This window comes from Ambystoma mexicanum, chromosome 11 (genome assembly GCF_040938575.1).
Source record: "Ambystoma mexicanum isolate Mex_15411 chromosome 11, UKY_AmexF1_1, whole genome shotgun sequence".
Lineage (NCBI taxonomy): Eukaryota > Metazoa > Chordata > Amphibia > Caudata > Ambystomatidae > Ambystoma > Ambystoma mexicanum.
The window spans coordinates 986,305,962-986,325,398 of record NC_090934.1 but is presented as its reverse complement, the minus strand read 5'-3'; the positions used below and the strand labels follow the sequence as shown (position 1 = coordinate 986,325,398).

Here is a 19,437-nt window from a genome sequence, read left to right as displayed (position 1 = left end):
TTCTCCCTATGGAAGCAGTGACAATACCCTGGTATCCGTCACAGCCCCAACTTTCAATGCTGAGATGTCACCTACAATTGTCCACTTAAATACAGGCAACTTGTCCACAGAAATTAAATGCTACCTGCCTACTATTGTCTCGCTAATGCCTTAATTACAATTTGCACAAACATCCAACCATGTGTATACACACCTATATGCACGCAAACCCACGTACGTACATACATATAAATATGACGGTACACGATGGAAGGGGCACACTCTGGTTCCCTGTTCAATTCACTTACTCAGCCACTGGTGTTCTCCAACCGGTTTCTGTGCTCATCACCTCTTCAGTTAGACAATCTATAATTGCAGCTCACGGCCAGTGTAGGTGTAGTCAATCAGTATTATTTCTGCTGCAAGGACTTGTGGTAGCTGTAGTCATCAGGTTTGGAGGGAACCCGCTCACACCCAAACACCCATAGTGGGGAGGGTGGAGAATAGCCCACAGTGTGGCACTACAAAGAACGGCATGTGTCACTCCGGTTCAGCACCCTGCTAGAATCTGGAGCTTCCACCCTACAGGATTCCACAAACATATATCCATATGGCTATTCCAGACAAAAATTGAATCTTCCTATATCTGTAGCTTCTTGAAACTAAATAGTTAATTCTCTGTTTGAAATAACATAAAAGAAACAGTTCAACAACACAGGAAAAATTATCCTTCTCAAATTGTACCAGCTTCCTATCGAGTCAATAAGAAAGTTCCCGATATCTCGCACAGTATTTTCTAAATAATTTTCATAAACAATTACACGTTGTGTTGCAAGTATAATCTAAGCAAACAGTTTTTACATCAGCACCATGTGCACGGCTTTTGGAAATAACTCGGGCTTCCTTGATTAAATATCTGGAACTCACTACCAGGTAGAGCAACGACGCTTTGATGAATTAAAATGTCACAAAAGCATGAGAGTATTCAAGTGGGAGTGAAATCAACAACTTAATTTTAATTGGCATTTGGAGTCAACTTAAGGCACGGTATTTCTATTTGTGCATAATGTTACTTGGAAAAATGACATTGGTCATTTAAATTGACATTGTTTTCTTGGGAATGAAAGGGAGAAACTAACCATGTTCTTCTTCGGAATGAAAGGGAGAAACTAACCTGCTTCCTCTTCCACTTTGAGAAAGAGAAGAACTCTTCAGAAATGTTCTTATGTACACTATGGTTTTTACAGGTCAAGAGGTTTATTTGTCCCTGCAAATCTGAGAGATTTGTTGCACACTGTACTTGCAAACCCAGATATAATTTGCTCTTGTGAAACTCCAGACAAGTAATTAATACGTTGCTACTGTCAGAGACTAATATGCCCTGTGCAATTTTAGATTCTAGGATAATCTATTTAAAATAAACTTCCACAAAGTTTCATTTAGAGGCTCATTTCCCCCGTCAGTGATTTAGCTTATAAATAGTGTTCCCCCCCCCCCCCAAAATACCTTTCATTTGCAGTTTGCGATATAATTAATTTGTGGGACATTCATCAAAGTGATCGGGGGATTACTATACTGGTTCATCTTTGAAAGGGCCAGGACAGTTAGGGACATCTACCAGCTCTGGGCCCTCCCGCAGGAATATTTTCCCTTTTTAGTCTGCCACCTGCTGCCTAAATCCCGCTTCAATTATCTGGTTCTGTCTTGAGACAGGCCTCTGCATTCAGTCCTCTCTGAAAAAGGCCTGCCTAAGGAGAATTTCCATCAGCTACTTCTAGTTGGAACCCAATCCACCTTCCTCCTGACAGGCAGACTTTCTCCCTATTCTGCTTTCCCAAAGCTCTCTTCTCTACCTATGTATTTGAGTTTATTTATCCAACAAATTCGACCCATGGAGCATCATTTAAAGCGCCATTTTGGATTGAACATAACCTATGATCGTTTTTTTCTCACTTAAACCCACAAGGATCCTCTTCCTTGCTTCCACTGGTCCATTGTTTCCTTGATGTTATAGGGGGATGTGCTACAGTCAACAGATCTTGAAAGACTTTCTTTTGGAAATCTGCAGGTTCGTCATGCACTTTTGGTTGACATGAATTGAACCCATAATGCCACATACACATACATGTATACATAATCATTGGTCTATTTGACCAAAAGTGCATGACCAAACTCTAGACTTCCAAAAGAAAAATTGGACTCAGATATTTATTTCCATTAAAATTCCCTGATATTTTTTATTTTATTATGCATTTGGTTAATATTTAAACCCTTTCACACAAATCACCAGTACAGATTATTTCATATACACACAACACATAATATACACAATCGAAATATACTAAAATTCATTTTTCCAATTTAAAAATTCAGAATTCAAAAATGATTTCTAAAAATACAGAAATTGAAATGGATAAACTTGTTTCATTCAAATTTAAAATTCGGGTCCACAGCTGTTCTTCAGGAATAACCCCAGTGTTGGAAATACATCTACCCAACTTCTCATGTCGGAGATGTTCGAGCCAATGGCATTCCACACATAAGTGTCTCAGTGATTCCTGAACCCTTTTACAGAAGCGACAAACTCTGACCCTCTCGCAAGCCGTGGACCTCCCTTGTTAAGTAAAGATTACATCTTAATCTCAAGGCATTTGCTCGGAAATCCCTAGAGGGATGCTTTTTCAGGTAGAAGGACAAAGTATTAAAACTTTTCGTAATGTTCAAAATGATCATTAAAACAGTGACAGTTCATCAAATCTGTCCTGTTCTTTAGCCATTCATACGTATGTAGCTTAGATTTCACTTTGTTTGGGTTACTTACAAGTTCCACAGCTGAGGATTCAATCCTCCCCAATATTTTCTCGCAATTGTCCTTCCATAACCCTAAAGATTTCCGATTAGCATTATTGAGTTCTTGTCCCTATTTTGTGTACATTGATGCATGCAGAGGCGCCAGTATTAAAGCGTATGTTTGCAGCACTTTCCAACCTAATAATGCACCAAGGGGCAACAGTCCCAATAGTTGCCTTACAGCTGTCATAGGAAGTGAGTTGGGGAGGGGGAAGGACCCTTCTCCACAGAAGGGTGTCTGGAAATGACCAATCTATACTAACTCCCACATTTTTGACACCAAAGACAGATTTTGGCAGTATTTTTTGCCAGTAAAGTTTCAATATGCGCAGAGTTAAGACCATACTTATTGTCAAACAGTCGTAGCTGGAAGGCCGAAGCCAAGAAGGACGATCTGTATTTCCTAAAAGTTTCCACTTTACACTTGTTTGACGTCACTGTGGTTTCCAGATATTTAAACTCCTTCACCACTTCCAATGAGTGCCCCTGGATCGACCATTTAAAGGATCTCCATTTGGCTTTTGTTTAATTTAAGACCAAGACCTTTGATTTAGTGATGTTTAATTTGAGGTCTAGATTTACTAAATAGAGATTTAACTTGTCCAGGGCCCATTGCAATCCTATTGGCGTCTTGTTGAATATGATAACATCATCTGCATAATTTAAATATTGAATCTTAGTATGATCTAGACGTGGGGGGTTAGTATGTACGGCATCCCAGCATAGACCCATGTCCATTATATAGAAATTAAACAACAAATGTGCCAAAATGCACCTATGACGAAATCCTCGATTCGTATCAATCCAGGCAGTGCAGGACCTATTAACATCCACTCTCACCCTAATCTTTGTGTTACTATGTAGGGACACAAGGATGTCTATTAGTGCAATCGGGCAACCGTGCTTAGATAGTTTTGACCACAGTAATTCCCGATTTACGCAAAGGCCTTGCTTACGTCTAGAAAGGCCAAATATAAAGCCTACTTTTGATCCTGCACCTGGGCATCTAAAACGCTAACCAGGAAACTGTCTAGGCCCGCCCCACTCCCTTCTTAAACCCATATTGAAACAGGTCCAGCTTGCCTGAATGTCGAGCCCAACTTAACAATTCCTGAAGAACCAGTTTCTAGAAAATCTTACAACTTGCGTCCTATAAAGATATCGGCCTGTGGTTTAGGGGAAAGAATCTGTCCTCTCCTTTAAAGATCACCACTGCTGTTGCGAGTTTCCAAAATTGGGGAATAGGTCTTTCAGAAAGCACGTTGGCGAGCAAAGCTGAGATAATATTTGCCCACAATATCGGTCGGACGTCAGGGTCATAGCCGATAAACCGTCAGGGCTCGGAGCGTTCAAACTCTTGCTAGATTGAATAAGCATCAGCAAGTCACCCATATGCCAAGTGAGGGCACCTGACCAAAGGGCCATGTAATCAACACCACTCACTTCAGTCTCTGCCTTGTATCATTTTTCAAAGTGGTCAACCCAGGTTGACCTCAATAGGGGTTGAACCTGCAAATATGGGTCAATCCCGTTTGACCTGATCAGTTGGCCAAAATTATCCAATTTGGACCCTTAAATGCATCATAGCATTTTTTCTGCATCGTTCATCGAACTCAGAAACCTATGATTGTGCATCCAATTTTTTAAAATTTTGTTTTCTTAGCTTGACTATCAGCGAGAAATGACTGGCTATTTTTTTTTAGGTGCATGATGTTCTGTATCAACTCTTTCTTGCGTATCATTGCTGCCTTATCAAAATCGTTAATGTGGCCACCAGAGCCAGCGCCTTTCGCCAGTGACCTCGTAGAGAACAAGGCTCCCCGTTATTTGGACAATGGGGCCAAAACTATTTGGGTTACATAGTGAGGGGAGATTCTCCTGGAGGCGTGACTCCATTATCCAGTGAAATCTTCGATCAAAACTATGTTGCCAAAGCACATTATGGTACCTTGGATTAAGAGATAGTGTCAGCTCCTCTGAGCCAACAGAACACGACCACAGAGCCGGAAAACCATATAGCAGCATTGCGTGACCGCTTGACTGGGAGCGTCGTGGAGCCACCCCAGGCCTGTAACTCTGAGGACACAAAAAGATAGTCTATAGTAGAGTGCCAGAGAGAGAGTTATGCCGTGTAAATTAGGAGGAATATCAGGCAGCAAAACTCCATTCAAAGGGACCAAGTCCCAGGTCAGGAATTTTTGACAAATCAGGCTCCCATTATGGAGCTTTTTAGTTGGAAAACCCACTTGGTTGTGTTTTTGGTACCATGACTGGTTCAGACATTCAGAGTTGAAATCTTCCACCACTATGACATATGCACCTTCCTCAGGGGTTTCCCCTGACAGAGTAGCAGAAATCCGATAAGAAGTCCTCCAAAATTACACATTCAGGATTGAAGTACAAATTAAATACAAGGCACTTTCAGTATTTATCAGGTGCCAACGGCTTCCAGGACAGTAATGTCATCAACATGTCCTTTCTTGTTGACTTAATTAATGTACCCTTAATTCCTTGGTTGTGTTTGATGGCTGTCAGCAGCCCACCATATGGACACCCTCTTTCTCCCCGTTCAGCCTTGACTGCAAAAACCTTGTAGCCATCCATGATAGGTGAGTCGCACGTAAGTGTTTCCTGAAGGCACACAACTGGGAAAGCACTCAATTTTTCTTTATTTCTAGATATGTTCACAAAATCCCTAGAGTTCCAAGACACCAAAGCTGTTAAAGGCAATCATGCCTGGGGATCTAACCTCGCTAATTCCCCATGCTGTGAGTTCAAAATCCTAACCCAGTCGTAGTTAGCTACTCTCTCACTGTCCAACCAATTACACTGCAATTTCTGCAGCCCCTGGGTTTGTTTATTGCAAAGATTGATAGTGAAACGTTGGGTATGGTCTCTTGGGGACCATTTATCTCTCCTTCCAGCCCTATCAGGGGAGGGTAATAGCACCACTACATTTTCAAAAATCTCATAACCCATTGAGAACAAGGTTTCACCCTCAGCAAGAATTATATTCTTAACTGTATTTGATCGTAGGCACACTGACAATATTCAAGCTATCTTCATAGACAAAAACCACCTGTTTGATGTCTTTAGAGCTAACTAACCCTAGGGTTAGCACTTCAGAGAATACAGGCAAAATATGCTGATGATTTAAGGGATCATTATCATACTCTTCAAACAAGCGCCCCAAAAAAACATAATATGGCTCCTCTTCCGGTTTCACTTCGTGATTTCCATTACTTTCCCCATGTCCTGAGCTCTTTTGCTTCTGTACCAGGATTAACCCCTGTTTTAGGGGCTGACATCAGGGTCTTGGGCATCTAAACCTTTTGCGATAAACCTTTGGAAGTAGGCTTGCGGTCAATTCCTTTTTTTTCCTCCAGGGTCCTAAAGATTGGAAACACCTCCCTCTCAGGGTAAGGAGGTTCTTTATTCGCACCCTGGGATACCAGGGCCACCTGATACAACACTTTCCCTCCTTTCCCTCAATGGAGATTCAGGCAAAGTGTGGCATTTCCCAATACCAACTTGTATGCAACTTTTTTCAGCCCCACCCACAATGGTCACCTGAACATCAACCCCATCCTGGTCTAGACCTTCTGACTCAGAATAGACTGATATCTCGCTCAAGTTAAAGGACTCTCTTGTTGTAGTTACCGGCACTAAGTAACGAGTAATGGAGCCCCAGGCATTTACAGGCGTATCATTTAGTGGACGTGTCCCATTTCCTTCCACCCCCTTTGGGCCCTTCTACTTTGCCCTTCGGTAGCCCCCCTGTAATCACAGCAAGTTCATCCACCCTTAACCGTAAATTCCGCATGAATTTCCTGGAGCCATTATTAGAAAGTTTCTCCAGATTTTTACACTATTTTGGTTTTGCCTGGTTATTAGATCTACATTCCGTATCCATAGTTTTTGTGGATGACCTCTTGGATTTCGACCGTGTTGCTATTTTTACTGGGCAGACAATCCCACCCATGTGGAGTCTTATTTGACCAAGAATGGAAGCAGTGGGGCAAATCTCCTTATCGGCAGTTGATTCCACAAAACTCATCCTCCGAGTAGGTTGTCTGAAGCTCAACCACTGAGATATTCTCACACGGTAGGGGAGCAGCAAGCCATATATTAAAATCGGGATTAGGGGCTTTCAGGGAGGGGAAGTGTAGTGTTTGCAATATTTTTTTACCTGGATAGGGTGGTCCTTAATAATACGGCCAGTAACAAAACCTCAATAAAATTAACCTTAGCGCACACATCTTTCAAAATAGACTGCACCTCCCTCAGCTCAAAGTTAAGGGTGTCATATCCCCTGTCCATAGAGTCCAAAAATCAGGATGAGACCGGGAAGGATAACTCGTCAACCACCATCTGCTTCTGGACATGTTCACATCCCCCAGGTTTAGCAGGTGTGTCCGACAAGTGTGCCTTCCCGGTTCCCTACCCAGGGGCTACAGTTTCACCATCGTCCACAAGGTCGCTTCCTTGAAGTATTAAGTCTGTAGTAACATTTCGTCCAGGCTTATCCCCAATATTCCCATTGATTTGGGCATCAAGCACTGCTGGACGATGTAACATGACTTCAGTGACTTCTGGCTCCTCATCAATAGGGCCTGGGAGAACCCATATATTTGACTTAAAGTCAAGCAAGAGTCTTACTCATTTGCCCAGTTCATGACAGATAGCAGGTGAGAGAATAGAAACATCAGACACCAAATCCTGCTTGTTTGAGATTAACTACCTGCCGTAGGCCATTTTCAGGCATACTTGGAGAGCATCCCCATGGGTCTAGATGGATAGGAGAGGCATTTGCAATTTTAGGACTGAAGTTTACAGAACCTTCCTTCAGCTTTGTTTGGTCCATCGGAGTGCAGTTGGTACAGTCTCTTGGGGAGCCATATTCCTCAGAGAGCGTTTTTAGCTGCGACTTTGATTTTGCTGCAAATGTACCGGCAAGCTGATTTTTTGGTACCAATAGCAGTGGGTCTTCCCTTTCTTTCATCGTCCCGATTTGCAGCATCATTACTCGGGCCACTACTTGAAGCCGTAGGACTTTCCATCATAGTCGATGATTCTTGTGAGGAGTCAAGGTTTAACTGTTGAGCCTTGCTACAATGCATAGCCACCATTGTCACAGGATACAATGGGCAGACACTCCAAATGGACGTTCCTCGGTGCAACTGAGGTTCAAAAGATCAAGTCCCACAGTCACCGTTGGGTGCCTACAGAGCAAGTTGCCTCCCGAGACATATAGTAATCTTTTTTTTTTTAAATGGGTAGTGGATAGCTTGATTAAGGGCAAAGGCTGCAACCTGCAGTGGGGCTATGGGAAGTCAAATTTTACCAAATAAGGAACCCACACTACCGTACCCAATATCAGGCTGCTAACAACAGTAAATGGAGCGCTTACCACTGGCCGGTGCTTAGACACCAATCATGGTTTTGCCGATCCACTTCCTTCAGTGATTGGTGGTTGGGGCCTTGGAGATTTTCTCAGTGTAGAGCAAGCACTGAGCAACATTAATGGCCACAGATGCAGTCACTGCAGCACGGACTGCACAGACTTCTCAAAACTCTGCTCCCAACTCCTCTGCATTCTAGGAGAGTTTTTAACTTCTGGCTCTCCATCTCAGCTCCAGGGAAAGCAAAGGCAGACACAGGACAGACTGCTCAAAACTCTGCTCCCAACTCAATTCCCTGATATGGATCTGTGTGATTAATAAGATTTATATATATTCAGTGGACATCCTTCATGTTATCAAAGATTGCATAACAGTTATTAAAATATGCAAAGGTTTGCATAATTCATGCATTTAAATATATCATTTTTATATGCATGTGGTTCTCCCACACAATTCAAATCAATTTCTTTATTTTTCAGATTGGACCAATGGTTCTTAAGTTAAAGCCGAATTTCAATATCCGATTTGTCCCTTTTTAAACAAATAGCTTTATGCAGCACATTGTACTGTACAGTCCAGCTTGAATTAATTGTTGCTAGGGTCCTGATATCAACAAAAAACATCGGCTATTAAGAACAAAAGACCCTCTTAATAGGTTCCTTAATGGAACATATACACTTTACAAGAGGCCTTACTGTTCCCCAAGGTCAGGACCTGTTCTAGGCTTCAGCTATTAGTATGCTCTTCACTGATCTACCCGACCTTTAACTTCTTGACCTTCCTATCATTTTAAAAATACAACTCCATACAATTCAGCTGAATCCAATATAAAACTTTGATTTAGCTCTATTTTCTTGGTAATTTATATCAAGGCCTTTGTTCTTAAAGTAAACAAAGATCTCTCCAGTAAATGGACCAGTGAATTCTTGGTTTTAAGAAGGCTTATCCTTTCATAAACATACAGTTTAGGTGAACCAGAGTCCATATCCTAGGTTCCCAGTTCATAAAAGCTACATGAGATATGGTGTCTCCCATGTAAGAGAAATGTGCTATTCACTTTGTCTTTATAATAACACTTAAAAAGTAAACTGTTGTGATCATAAACCTCCTATAATTTCCTTTCAGAATATTAAAATACTAATTACATAGTTTAATAATCCCTTTTTACATGGCAGCATAAATATAGCACCTCCTTTGCACTAATTCATTTAGTTTTTAATTCAAGCATTTGGTCTTGCTATGTTTAGCATTAATTGTATGATATTTCATTGCAGGATACAGCTCTGAGCTGCTGACATTCAACAGACATTCCATTCATTCAAAAAAAGCAAACTGAAAAAAGACCATCTGATGGTGTGAGCATTGTACAAAATGTAAAACGAAACAAATAGGAGATACATCTGTTCAGAGTACTAAATACATTGTGGATCAAAGGGCCCACCGCTACCTCTAGTATGCTAGCGACTGGGATCTCCCACCGTTTGTTTAGCCACACATCTCAGGATGTTTTGGACCAATATCAGTGTCTCATTTTCTGGGGTACATTTTCTCGGTGCCAAATATATTTCCTGATCATCTGTACTGTATTTCCTTCCCCTATATATATATCCTGTAGTGCTTTATGAAGCAATGAAATGTGTACTGATTGCCAAAGTGCCGTTGTCCCACCCCCTATACTACATGTTCCCGTAAAAAACTGATTTTCGTAGACAGCAGTCCGGTTCAGGCTCGCTAGCATTACTTACGAATGCACCTGGACATTTTTGGAATGCAGTCAAAACAAGTTGAGCTCAATTCTGCAGCTTTAAATCCTGATTAAATTCTGCAGCTTTACATTCTGATTTACACTGATTTAATGTATATGTTAAATTATTTATGTGGTGCTAGTAATTACCATTATTTTGGGGGGGGTCAACAAAACACCTCAATTTCATGAGTCCAAACAGAAGCACTGTTGAAGAGATGACTCACCTGTCTGCAAGTGTTAGGGTGGGGCAAATCAAAAGTCTCCAGGTATGGAGGGGTGCCATGCTTGCCACAGTCCCGGGTGTGCCACTTTATATGGCTGTCTGTACAATTTATAACAGGAGAGTACACCCAGGTAGATGGAAGGGGTGAACCATAGCCTTTCCCAAGTTACCTTCTGGGTGACCCGTGTGGCTGTTTTGTCAGAGCTGTTTACACCACTACATAAATAAAATACTTTTCATCCCCCTCCCCCCCAACAATAAATATTGAAAAATGTGAAGTGGCATCTCTGACATCTCTACGAGTCGTTGTGCAGCACGTGATTGCATGATAAATGATTTTTCACTAATAGTAGGACCTCCTTTGACCCCCAAATCGCTTAGGCACCCTTTCAAAACCAGTAGCATACTGGCCTAGAGGGCTCACGTTTTGGTTCTCAGGCAAGCCAATAAGGGTGGGCTAGCAGTGCCAATTCCAAGTTGGGTGCCGGTGGACCAGTGTGATTGCATTTCCCTGGTTGAAGCTTACTCAACTACAAAGATTCAATGGATGTTGCTGCAGAATAATCTGCTCCTTTTCCTGCTAACCTGAAACAGAGACTTTTTCTTTTTTTTCACTGCCCATATATGATCAGTGTAACTTGTAAAGTGGAATCTACATGCTCAAATGTAAAAAAGGTTTTATGATTTTCAGCTCGTCAATTTGCCATAGGAAAAAAAATATTTTGAAAGTAAAGTGCTATTTGCTTATTTGAGAAAGTAACACACGTACTAACTAACACGCGCTTCTATGCTTTGTCATCCGCTGTATTCGCAGAGACCTGACTGCGCTGAACAAGAAGTCCTTCACCAGGAGCACCACTTCGGAAAATGTTCTGCGGAACTCTCGTTATTGGCTCCTCCTTTGCATCTTTCTCACGTGTCAGCTACTGATCCATCTTGTCTTCAAATAAAAGGACCCTGTCGGGCAGCCAGCCGGCCAGCAATCTGACCCCCGGGACACAAACCACAAGGAGCCCTTTGAGGCGCCATGCACTTTAAACCAAGGGGCGCAAGGGAACAAAATGGAGACTGGGAGAAGTAATGGAATTTTTGGGCCTGTGTTCTGGTCTCTTCCACATACTCCTGCAAGGACCTCTGCACCTGTACTGGCCTTAACGCTAAAGCCAAAAGTAGCTTTACTTGTGCAAATCAGTTTCTCACTGTCAATTTCTGATGCAATCAATTTCTGAGTAGTTTTTTACATTCCTATGTACAGGCTGGCGTATATGTTTTGTTTTGTTTTGTACACCACATCCTGAAGTTCACTGTAAGCCTTCATGTGTGCGTACAACCTGTTCAACACGTTCACAAGTGACCATTGAGTTTTTAATTTCAGCACAAAGCATCCAGCATCAAAAATGCACTTTTGGTAATATAGAGTACATGTTTTTCTAGTCATTCAAATTCTGTTCTGGTTTACAGAGACCGTAAGAACACGCAAAAGTGCCGGCAGACCAATGTTCAGGGAATATAGCATGGGGTCTTGAAACACTATTTATTGATGTTAGAAGAAAACAAAGCTTGGACAATACCCACTGCCAAGGTCCCAGCAACCACAGCCAGAAAGGGTGATTCATTCCCCCCCCCTCTAAAAGTTATTTTTGCATTATTGTATAGACCGTATAAAAGAAACTTCCTTAGATGAAATTGGTAAGCATGTTTGTGTGCATGCGAATATTGGCTTCTAAGAGAAAAGAGATGAACTAAAAGTAGCTTTGAAGGCGTGAACTGATGAGTAAATGCTAGTGCATTCTTGAGTTAGGTGGTACTAGTTCGCAGCATCGGGTAAATATGGACAATTCCTGAGCCCATCTCCTTGAGCCCGGCAACGAAAGCTTCCGGGTAAAGCTACCTATGCTGAGTGACAGTCATCATGACCTCTTTGTTTCTCTTCCTCATCCCAGTCCTTACACTATGAGCCGTCCTGCCACAGGGACAAGCAACCAGTTGAAAACAGCAAAAAAAATATTAATTAACTGGGGATGGCTCTGTGGTCCCTCCCCTGTTGGGTGGGGGTATAAAGTTCGGTTTCTCCCACAGAGCTCCCTATTCTTTTGCTGTGCTGATCAGGAAAGATGCCCTCTTGGCAAGTATGCTTACTAACAACTGCTTTTTTGTTACTTTCAGGAAGTACCTTAAGTAGGTGCACCGTGGCCTGCGTGGCGCCAGTCTTGCCCTTACCTCTCTATGGTGCTATTTCACAAAGGAGGACCCAGTTGCCCATTTTGTGATGGTCCTGTTTCTGTATTCCTCAATGCTGCTCAGCTCGAAGGCACCTCGCAAGGTGCGTACCAAAGCAGAGGCACCCGCCACCGGTCTCTGCTTTCCACTCCCTGACGAAGCAATGCATTATTGTGCAGCGACGCCTTGCCAGCCCGAAACATGCAAACATCATGTGCATGAAGAGGAGGGGCTCTATAACAGTGCATGAAGAAGGGAGGAGAAGAGAAGGCAATCTGAACAGTGAGTGAGGGAAGCCGCACAGAGCTTTTCTTATCCGCTTTACCACTGCCAGTTCTCTGCATTATGAATGTTAGAGGTAGGCGCCACCACTCCAGATCCCGCTTCAGATGGAGGGAAAGGAAAATGGAGGGAAGGCAATCGAGTAGCAGATCTTGCTGACACAGGAAGGATAAAAGACATCATACCCCATCTCTTGTACCCCAAGAAGGTCCAATTGCTCCACTGATCTCCACCTTCCCCTTGCTACCCTGCTTCAATAAACCCAGCTCTTCCAGCACTTCTTTATTATCTCACAGTCTGCTGTAAAGCACAAGACCCTCTTTACATATACTTTGAATTTTGTGATTAGTGCCAGATTGCCTCTGCTTCTAACACCCCCCCCTCTCTGAATACATGTGCTCACTCCTGCAAATGTCCAGCCATAAGAGAACCTATGAAAAGAGGAAGAGGGGGGGCTAATGAGCCTGAATGGGACATAAAAGGCAAGTTCTTGAGGAAAGAGAATGTAGATGAAATTACACTGCCAGGACCTGGAGCTAAAAGATGTTTCTTCTCTGTAGATAGTGGAGGTGACACATGGTACCTAGAGTTGGTATTTCCCCATCCGAACCATGGGGATTCCAACTCCTGCGGTGGTTAATAAACATCAACACTGAGTGGAAGGAACCAGAGAAGCGGGGCATTCCCAGGGGATGGACCAAGCTTTATCCTAGTCAAGGATTTGGCTCCGAGATCGATGAAAGATTGACCCTCTCATATATTGCTTCTCGTGCTACACCTTTGTTGCCACAGAGGATGTGGCACTTTCAGACCTGGTAGATAAAAAGGTTTAGGGGGCCCTCAAGTGATGATATAGATTAGCCAACCTTTCTCCCTGGGCACATTTGTATTTGGGATACATTACAAGGTTCCTGCTATCAGACTGTGCAGATATGTTATAGATTCTGGAGGTAGAGAAAATGCTTTATTCATACATCTCACATGAACTTGTGAGTCTTGAGGACCATACCACTCCAGAATGTCATAAAGGTCACCATTAGGTGCATCGTCTTGTTAAGAGTATGTAAAAGTGAAGCCCCCGAGCAAATGGTCAGCCTCAGGCTGCTTTCTTGGTCAGGTACTATTCAGATCCAAGTTTGGGGAAGTGGTTGAGTAAGACCGGGATGGGATCCAGCTGTCAGCTGCCATCAGGCCTAAACCTTTGGTCCCTGCAGAAGTGCCTACACATACCAGTCAAGGGCATCCATACAACCAGCTAGAGCATCTCAGAGAGGGTGATACCAAGGTATAGGTAACTTCAAACCCGAATCCACCTGGTCTCCTTTGCTATATTGACTACTGCCCCCATCCCTGGACCTTTCCCTCAATGTCCACAGGCTCAGGAGAGACTACAGACCTTTCACGTCATCTGGGAAGCAGAGACACCAGATGTCTGGGTCCGGGACATAGTAAGGGAATTAGACTATGTAGAGTTCCCTTTGCCCCCTGCCAGATTTTCGCTTGTTAATAACTATGGCTTAACGATTCCCTGAAAATGGCAGCCCTGAGGGTTGGCATTGAGGACCGGTTGCCCAAAAGAGGCATAGGGACCCAGATTTTCCTTGATCTTTTTGGTGATTAATCTGTTGGATGCATTAAAATGTAATATTTGACTTCAAAAGGGTGGATACCTTTGCCAATACCCACCCCTTCATGATGGACTCTTCAGTCCACCATCCCGAAGGTTTCTCTCTGTGACTTCCTTACATCCATCGACTTGGAGGATGCAGACTTTCACTTTCCAATCCATCTGTCTCATAGTGGATCTCTGAAGTTTGCAGTGTAGGGGGGCCAGTTTCAATATCAGGCACTCCCATTTGTCCTGACATCAGTGCCAAGAGTCTTCTCCAAGGTGCTGGCTCCCTTGGCAAGTGGCATTCATCAGATGAGTATTGCCCTACATCTGTACCAGAACAATTGGATGATCCAACAGGTGTGCTCCATTCTCTCACATTTTGGAAGGCGCCTGAATGTCTGTAAATCGTCCATGATGCCAATCCAAATCTTGGAGTGTGTTGGTTGTTTTTCTCCAACACAGAGACGTGGGTTGTCTCCCTACCCCCTGCTGAAGCTACCAAGATCAGATCGCAACTCTTCGACCTCTTGGTCTGAGGGGAGTTCCTGCCCTGAAATGACTCAAAGCTCAAGGGATCTGGCTCCCACAGTGTGTCATCTCATGGACAAGGTCACGACCTCAAGCCCCTAGTGCTTCATCTACTCCACCATTGGGATGTCACCTCTAAGAGTTACAACCAATGTGTACCCATGACAACAAGCCTACACAAGATAATGGAATGATGGCTGGCAGACACAAACCTTCTAGTAGGATTCCTGCTGCCTTCCCCCATTTTATCATCCTAATGCAAATCAGTTGGGATGGATGGCACTTAGGAATGCCACAGTTCAGGGGAGAGGGCCAGTGAAAACTGTAGATAAATTATCAAATGAAGGAAACTTTCTCGAATATGGGAAGCCCTCTGTGCTTTTCCCCCTCGCCTGAGAGGCATACATCTGTGTTGGTCTGACCGGACCAACAGTTTACCATGGTTTACATCAATGGGCATGATGGCACTCAGTCTCTATCCCTCCAGAGGGTGGCTTCCTGATTCTGGACTGTAGGGAAGACATTCTCTACCTCATGGGAACATGTATCCCTGGTTACACTGCTCCGGGCTGGATTCCCCTCGATAGACCGGTTAGTCTCCTAGAGACACACTTCTTCTCTCACTCAAGGGATCCAGAGGGATGCATGCCCTTTCCTCAGCATGGCTTTATGCCCATTGGTATGCCTTCCTTCTGTTGTCCTGAAGCGCCTGCTTCAGGTCAGAAAGGAGAGCCCCTGGCTAATTCAGATAGCCCCTGGTTGGCTGAGGAAGGCTTGGTACGTACCCTCTTCTACTCCGGGTTTCTTCTGACAGCTTTTCCCTTCCCTCAGATGGCATTTTCTTCCTATCCAGAATCTGCAGCAGCTCCATTTGATGGCCTGGCTTCTGAGACGCCGGACCTCACAAGGAGGCGACTCTCTCCAGGCCCGGCTTCACAAAGGCCTTTAAACTTGGCCCGGCTCCAGGAAGACCTTTAAACTTGCCCCATATGCCCAGCATTGGAGGCCCTTTTCTCGGTTGTGAAAGGTGGCACTACTTGACCCTCTCTCTTGCAATCCCAACCAAGTGCGGGAATTCCTTTATCAGGAGTTCTCTGTGGGCCAGCTGTCTCATCTGTTCAAGCAGAATTGCTATTCATTAGTGCCATCAGAAGCCTATGGGTTCCACTCACTGTCAAAGAGTCCTTAATGGCCACTTGCTTAAAGACTTGGAATTTGTCTTTCAAACCGATTGTGCATATGGAAACTATCCCCATTCCTCTCCTTACCTACAAATGCATTTTTCTGGTGACCGTTGCTCCTGCCAGGAGACTTGCTGAGCTGGGTGCTCTGCACTGCCACAAGGACCTTGTCCTAGCCACCTTGGAGTTCGATGGCGCTCAGGATTTCTCTCCACACCACATGGATGTTAGCCAGGGTCTGCCTGTACTGCACAGATGCCTCCACCAGAGGGATTCACTCTTTGTCTCATTTGGGCAAGCTCCAAGGAAGCCCCCTGCCGTTACCTGTGGGAATATGGAAGAACACAATTGCTCTGGCTGGCCACAATGTGGACAACTCCCCCACTGGCAGAGTCCTAGCTCATTTAACCGGGACAGCATCACCCTCCTGGGCTGCTTTCAATGGTGTCCCCTTGAACAACATGTGTAGGGCAGCTACCTGGTCACCCCAGATACTTTCACATGGCACTATAAACTGTATGTGGGTACACCTTATACTATGATATTTTATTTGTATTGCGCTCTTACACACGTGTTTCATGGGTCAGCAGTTTTCCTTGCGTTGATGATTATGTTAATAATGATATCACTTGTACACCACAACATTGCCTGACTGTCTTTCTGGGCAATCTCCTGTGTACTGCTTCCAAACACTTGCAGTGTAAGTACTGAGAGGGACGACAAAGAGGCAAGCCCTATATTACTCAGTTCTCCCATTACTCTGAATCCTACTCTTCCTCGTCCCAGTCCTGCAACCCACGTGCCATTCCCAGAGTGAATATTGAGCTGCTTGGTATTTACAGGAAGGTCTCAGATTGGCCCGACCTCAACAGGGTAGGGGCTATAGTAGCAGCCAGGGTTAACTATTCTTATGTTGCCTTTTTCAGCAGGACGCATGTCTCTGAGGCAGGATGCCTAATAATGTAAGGAATGGGATGAGAATGGCAAGGTCTTGGTGTAATGGGATTACTGATAAATAATCTAGACATTACATGATATTTCGTAGCAAAGGTTCTGCAGAATGAGGACATGCGATTTACAGAAGAACAGCTCTCGTCTCTTACAGTCTCACTATGGCACGTGGCACAGGATTGTCAGATGGAGGAAACTACAGCTGTACATGCGACCTTAAAAATGCAATGGAAGTCCAGATAACACGTCTCTAGAGTCTATATATGGCAGTTCCTTGTCCATGGAAATAGCGTATGTATGATATGTCAAAATAAACCCACAGAAGTTTTTAACGGCTTATTGTGTGAATCAGTTTAACAGTTTTGGGTTTACATATCAAATAGTTCCTCAGCCTAAAGTTGAATTACTGGAGGAAATAACAGCAAGAAAGTACATTTAAGCATCATCATGTGGCCTAGAGCAGGAATCGTTTAACATGTCTCCTTGTCAGATCTCTGCACTCCTCCTGGCCTCCTTGAAGAGTTCACTCATCACTTTGCTTTGCTGCCATTGGGTTCATCCAGGATTTGGGGACTTGGAGACTTTTACAGCATACCAAGCACTGCTCAACTGGAGCCTTCTATCAGCTCATGGGACCAAAACCCACCAGCACACCAATCACACGCACCACGAGTTTCATACATACAGGAATATGATTAGGATTGGTTATTTATAACACGCTTAATATCCAGGGGTTCATAAGCGCGACCCACGGATCGAACATGTGTTGCTTCGCGGTCTTGCTTCCAAAGCGAGCGCGTTGCCCCAGAGCTATGCTCCCAAGACAATACCAGAAGCACAACTCTGATAGTCAGGGCATTTTCTGATCATCACGTTAGCCTCCGATGAGCATTACCAGCTCCATCCAATTTCTACAAAACCATCAAACTAATGCCTGCGGGAAGCAAATGTATTGCCGTCTCCCTCACAATTATCCCAACCACTGTGCACAATATGCCCATCTGTGACTCTGGCTCCCAACTTGTGAACATCTGCAATGCCACCATCGGCCTGGCTCCAAACCCCCAAATACCAGGTTACTTCCCACCCCTTGACACATTCTCAAGTGTTCGACCAGACAAACTGAAAATGAGGTGCAGTGATATTCAAGGAAGACAGGGATACTCCCAAAGCAATCGGCAGACAGTAACACCTTACCATCACAGGACGCTACCAATGTGAACCAACATTAAACTAGAGCGGGACCGGGTGCACTGTTAATGATGGTCAGCCTGCTCTGGAGGTACAAGAAACCGCTAATTGGCACTCGAATAGGCTCCATTTCTTGACCGTCAATATGCTGACCGTCAGGTAGATGATAATCACTTTGTCAAGTGTCCAGTGATGGGCTCCAGCAGAAATAGCCAGTTACACCTTTCACAAGTTAGCCCTGAGCAAACAGAACAGACTAAGCAACAGGAGACATAGCGTGATAGGATAGGTTCACATTGGGAAACGGGATGGCCAGTGGCGTTAACTGTTAGGTTACATTTACACGCCCCTACCCCTCTCCAAATGCCATTTACAAGGTCTCCTGGCGCTCTGGTGAGTCTGAAAGAGATGGGGGTGGGCTAGGTTAGTGGGGACCGATGGAAACCACAACATATCTTCGATATTGTGTAGATGGTATCCCGTTGTTTCGCCGACAGTAATTATCTTGTGGTCATTTACCACAACTAATTTCTTTGAAATGTAATCGAAAAAATATAGGTGTGAAGGGTAAAAATGGGGTGGTAGCAAGGAAGGGAAAGGGGGAAAATGGAGGGACCCCCCAATTAAAAATAAATAGAAATTGGTGTAACATTTCAAAGTCATTACTTCCTGGTAAATGAGCATGAAGTAATTACTGTCGGCAAAGTGGCCTGGAACTGTGTAGATGCATGCAGACGGAATGAAGCATGAGCTCAGCATCAGAGTATGTTCCCATACCCTTGATGCTAGGATGTATTAGCAGGGACTATGGTCTGCAAGTTGACAGTAGAGATGTAACAGTCTGTGTATATTAGTTGGGTAGTTATTCAATTGCTGTGTACTAAGGGCTTAGTGATATGTGATTTCAGCATACAGGTTGAGAATGTTAATACAGGAAGCCTATCTGAGGGCTCCTCCTCAATAAAAGTCTCCCAGTTGACTGTGAATGAAGTCCCAGCTGCAGCATACAAACCGGTAATTAGTGTAATGATAGAACATTAGGCTCCAATGGGGGTGGGTAGCCTCAACAGAGAGGGTGAAAAGGCAGAGCCCCGCATAGCTGAAGCAGACTCATTCTAAAGTGTGGTGTGGGCAGGGAGTACAGCCATTAATGTACTCCAGTAAAACCTTCCACTCTTATTACCCAACATCATATAGCTAGATGCATTTCGCCTAAATGCATAAAGTAGCCATGCTCTGCATTTAACCTAATTGTGTAAGGTAGCCAT

General features: G+C 43.8%; 1 protein-coding gene across 11 annotated transcripts in view; it reads left to right on the top strand.

Moving 5' to 3' along the window:
• OSBPL5 (oxysterol binding protein like 5) overlaps positions 1 to 17,310 on the top strand; it is a 1,112,782-nt gene extending 1,095,472 nt beyond the window's left edge. For all 11 annotated transcript variants that reach the window (XM_069624153.1, XM_069624161.1, XM_069624156.1 and 8 more), the window contains one exon: positions 11,016 to 17,310. In XM_069624153.1, coding sequence (XP_069480254.1) covers positions 11,016 to 11,151 — 136 coding nt within the window. In that variant the 3' untranslated portion in view covers positions 11,152 to 17,310. The remainder of the gene's footprint in view (positions 1 to 11,015) is intronic.
• The last annotated feature ends 2,127 nt before the right edge of the window (positions 17,311 to 19,437 follow it).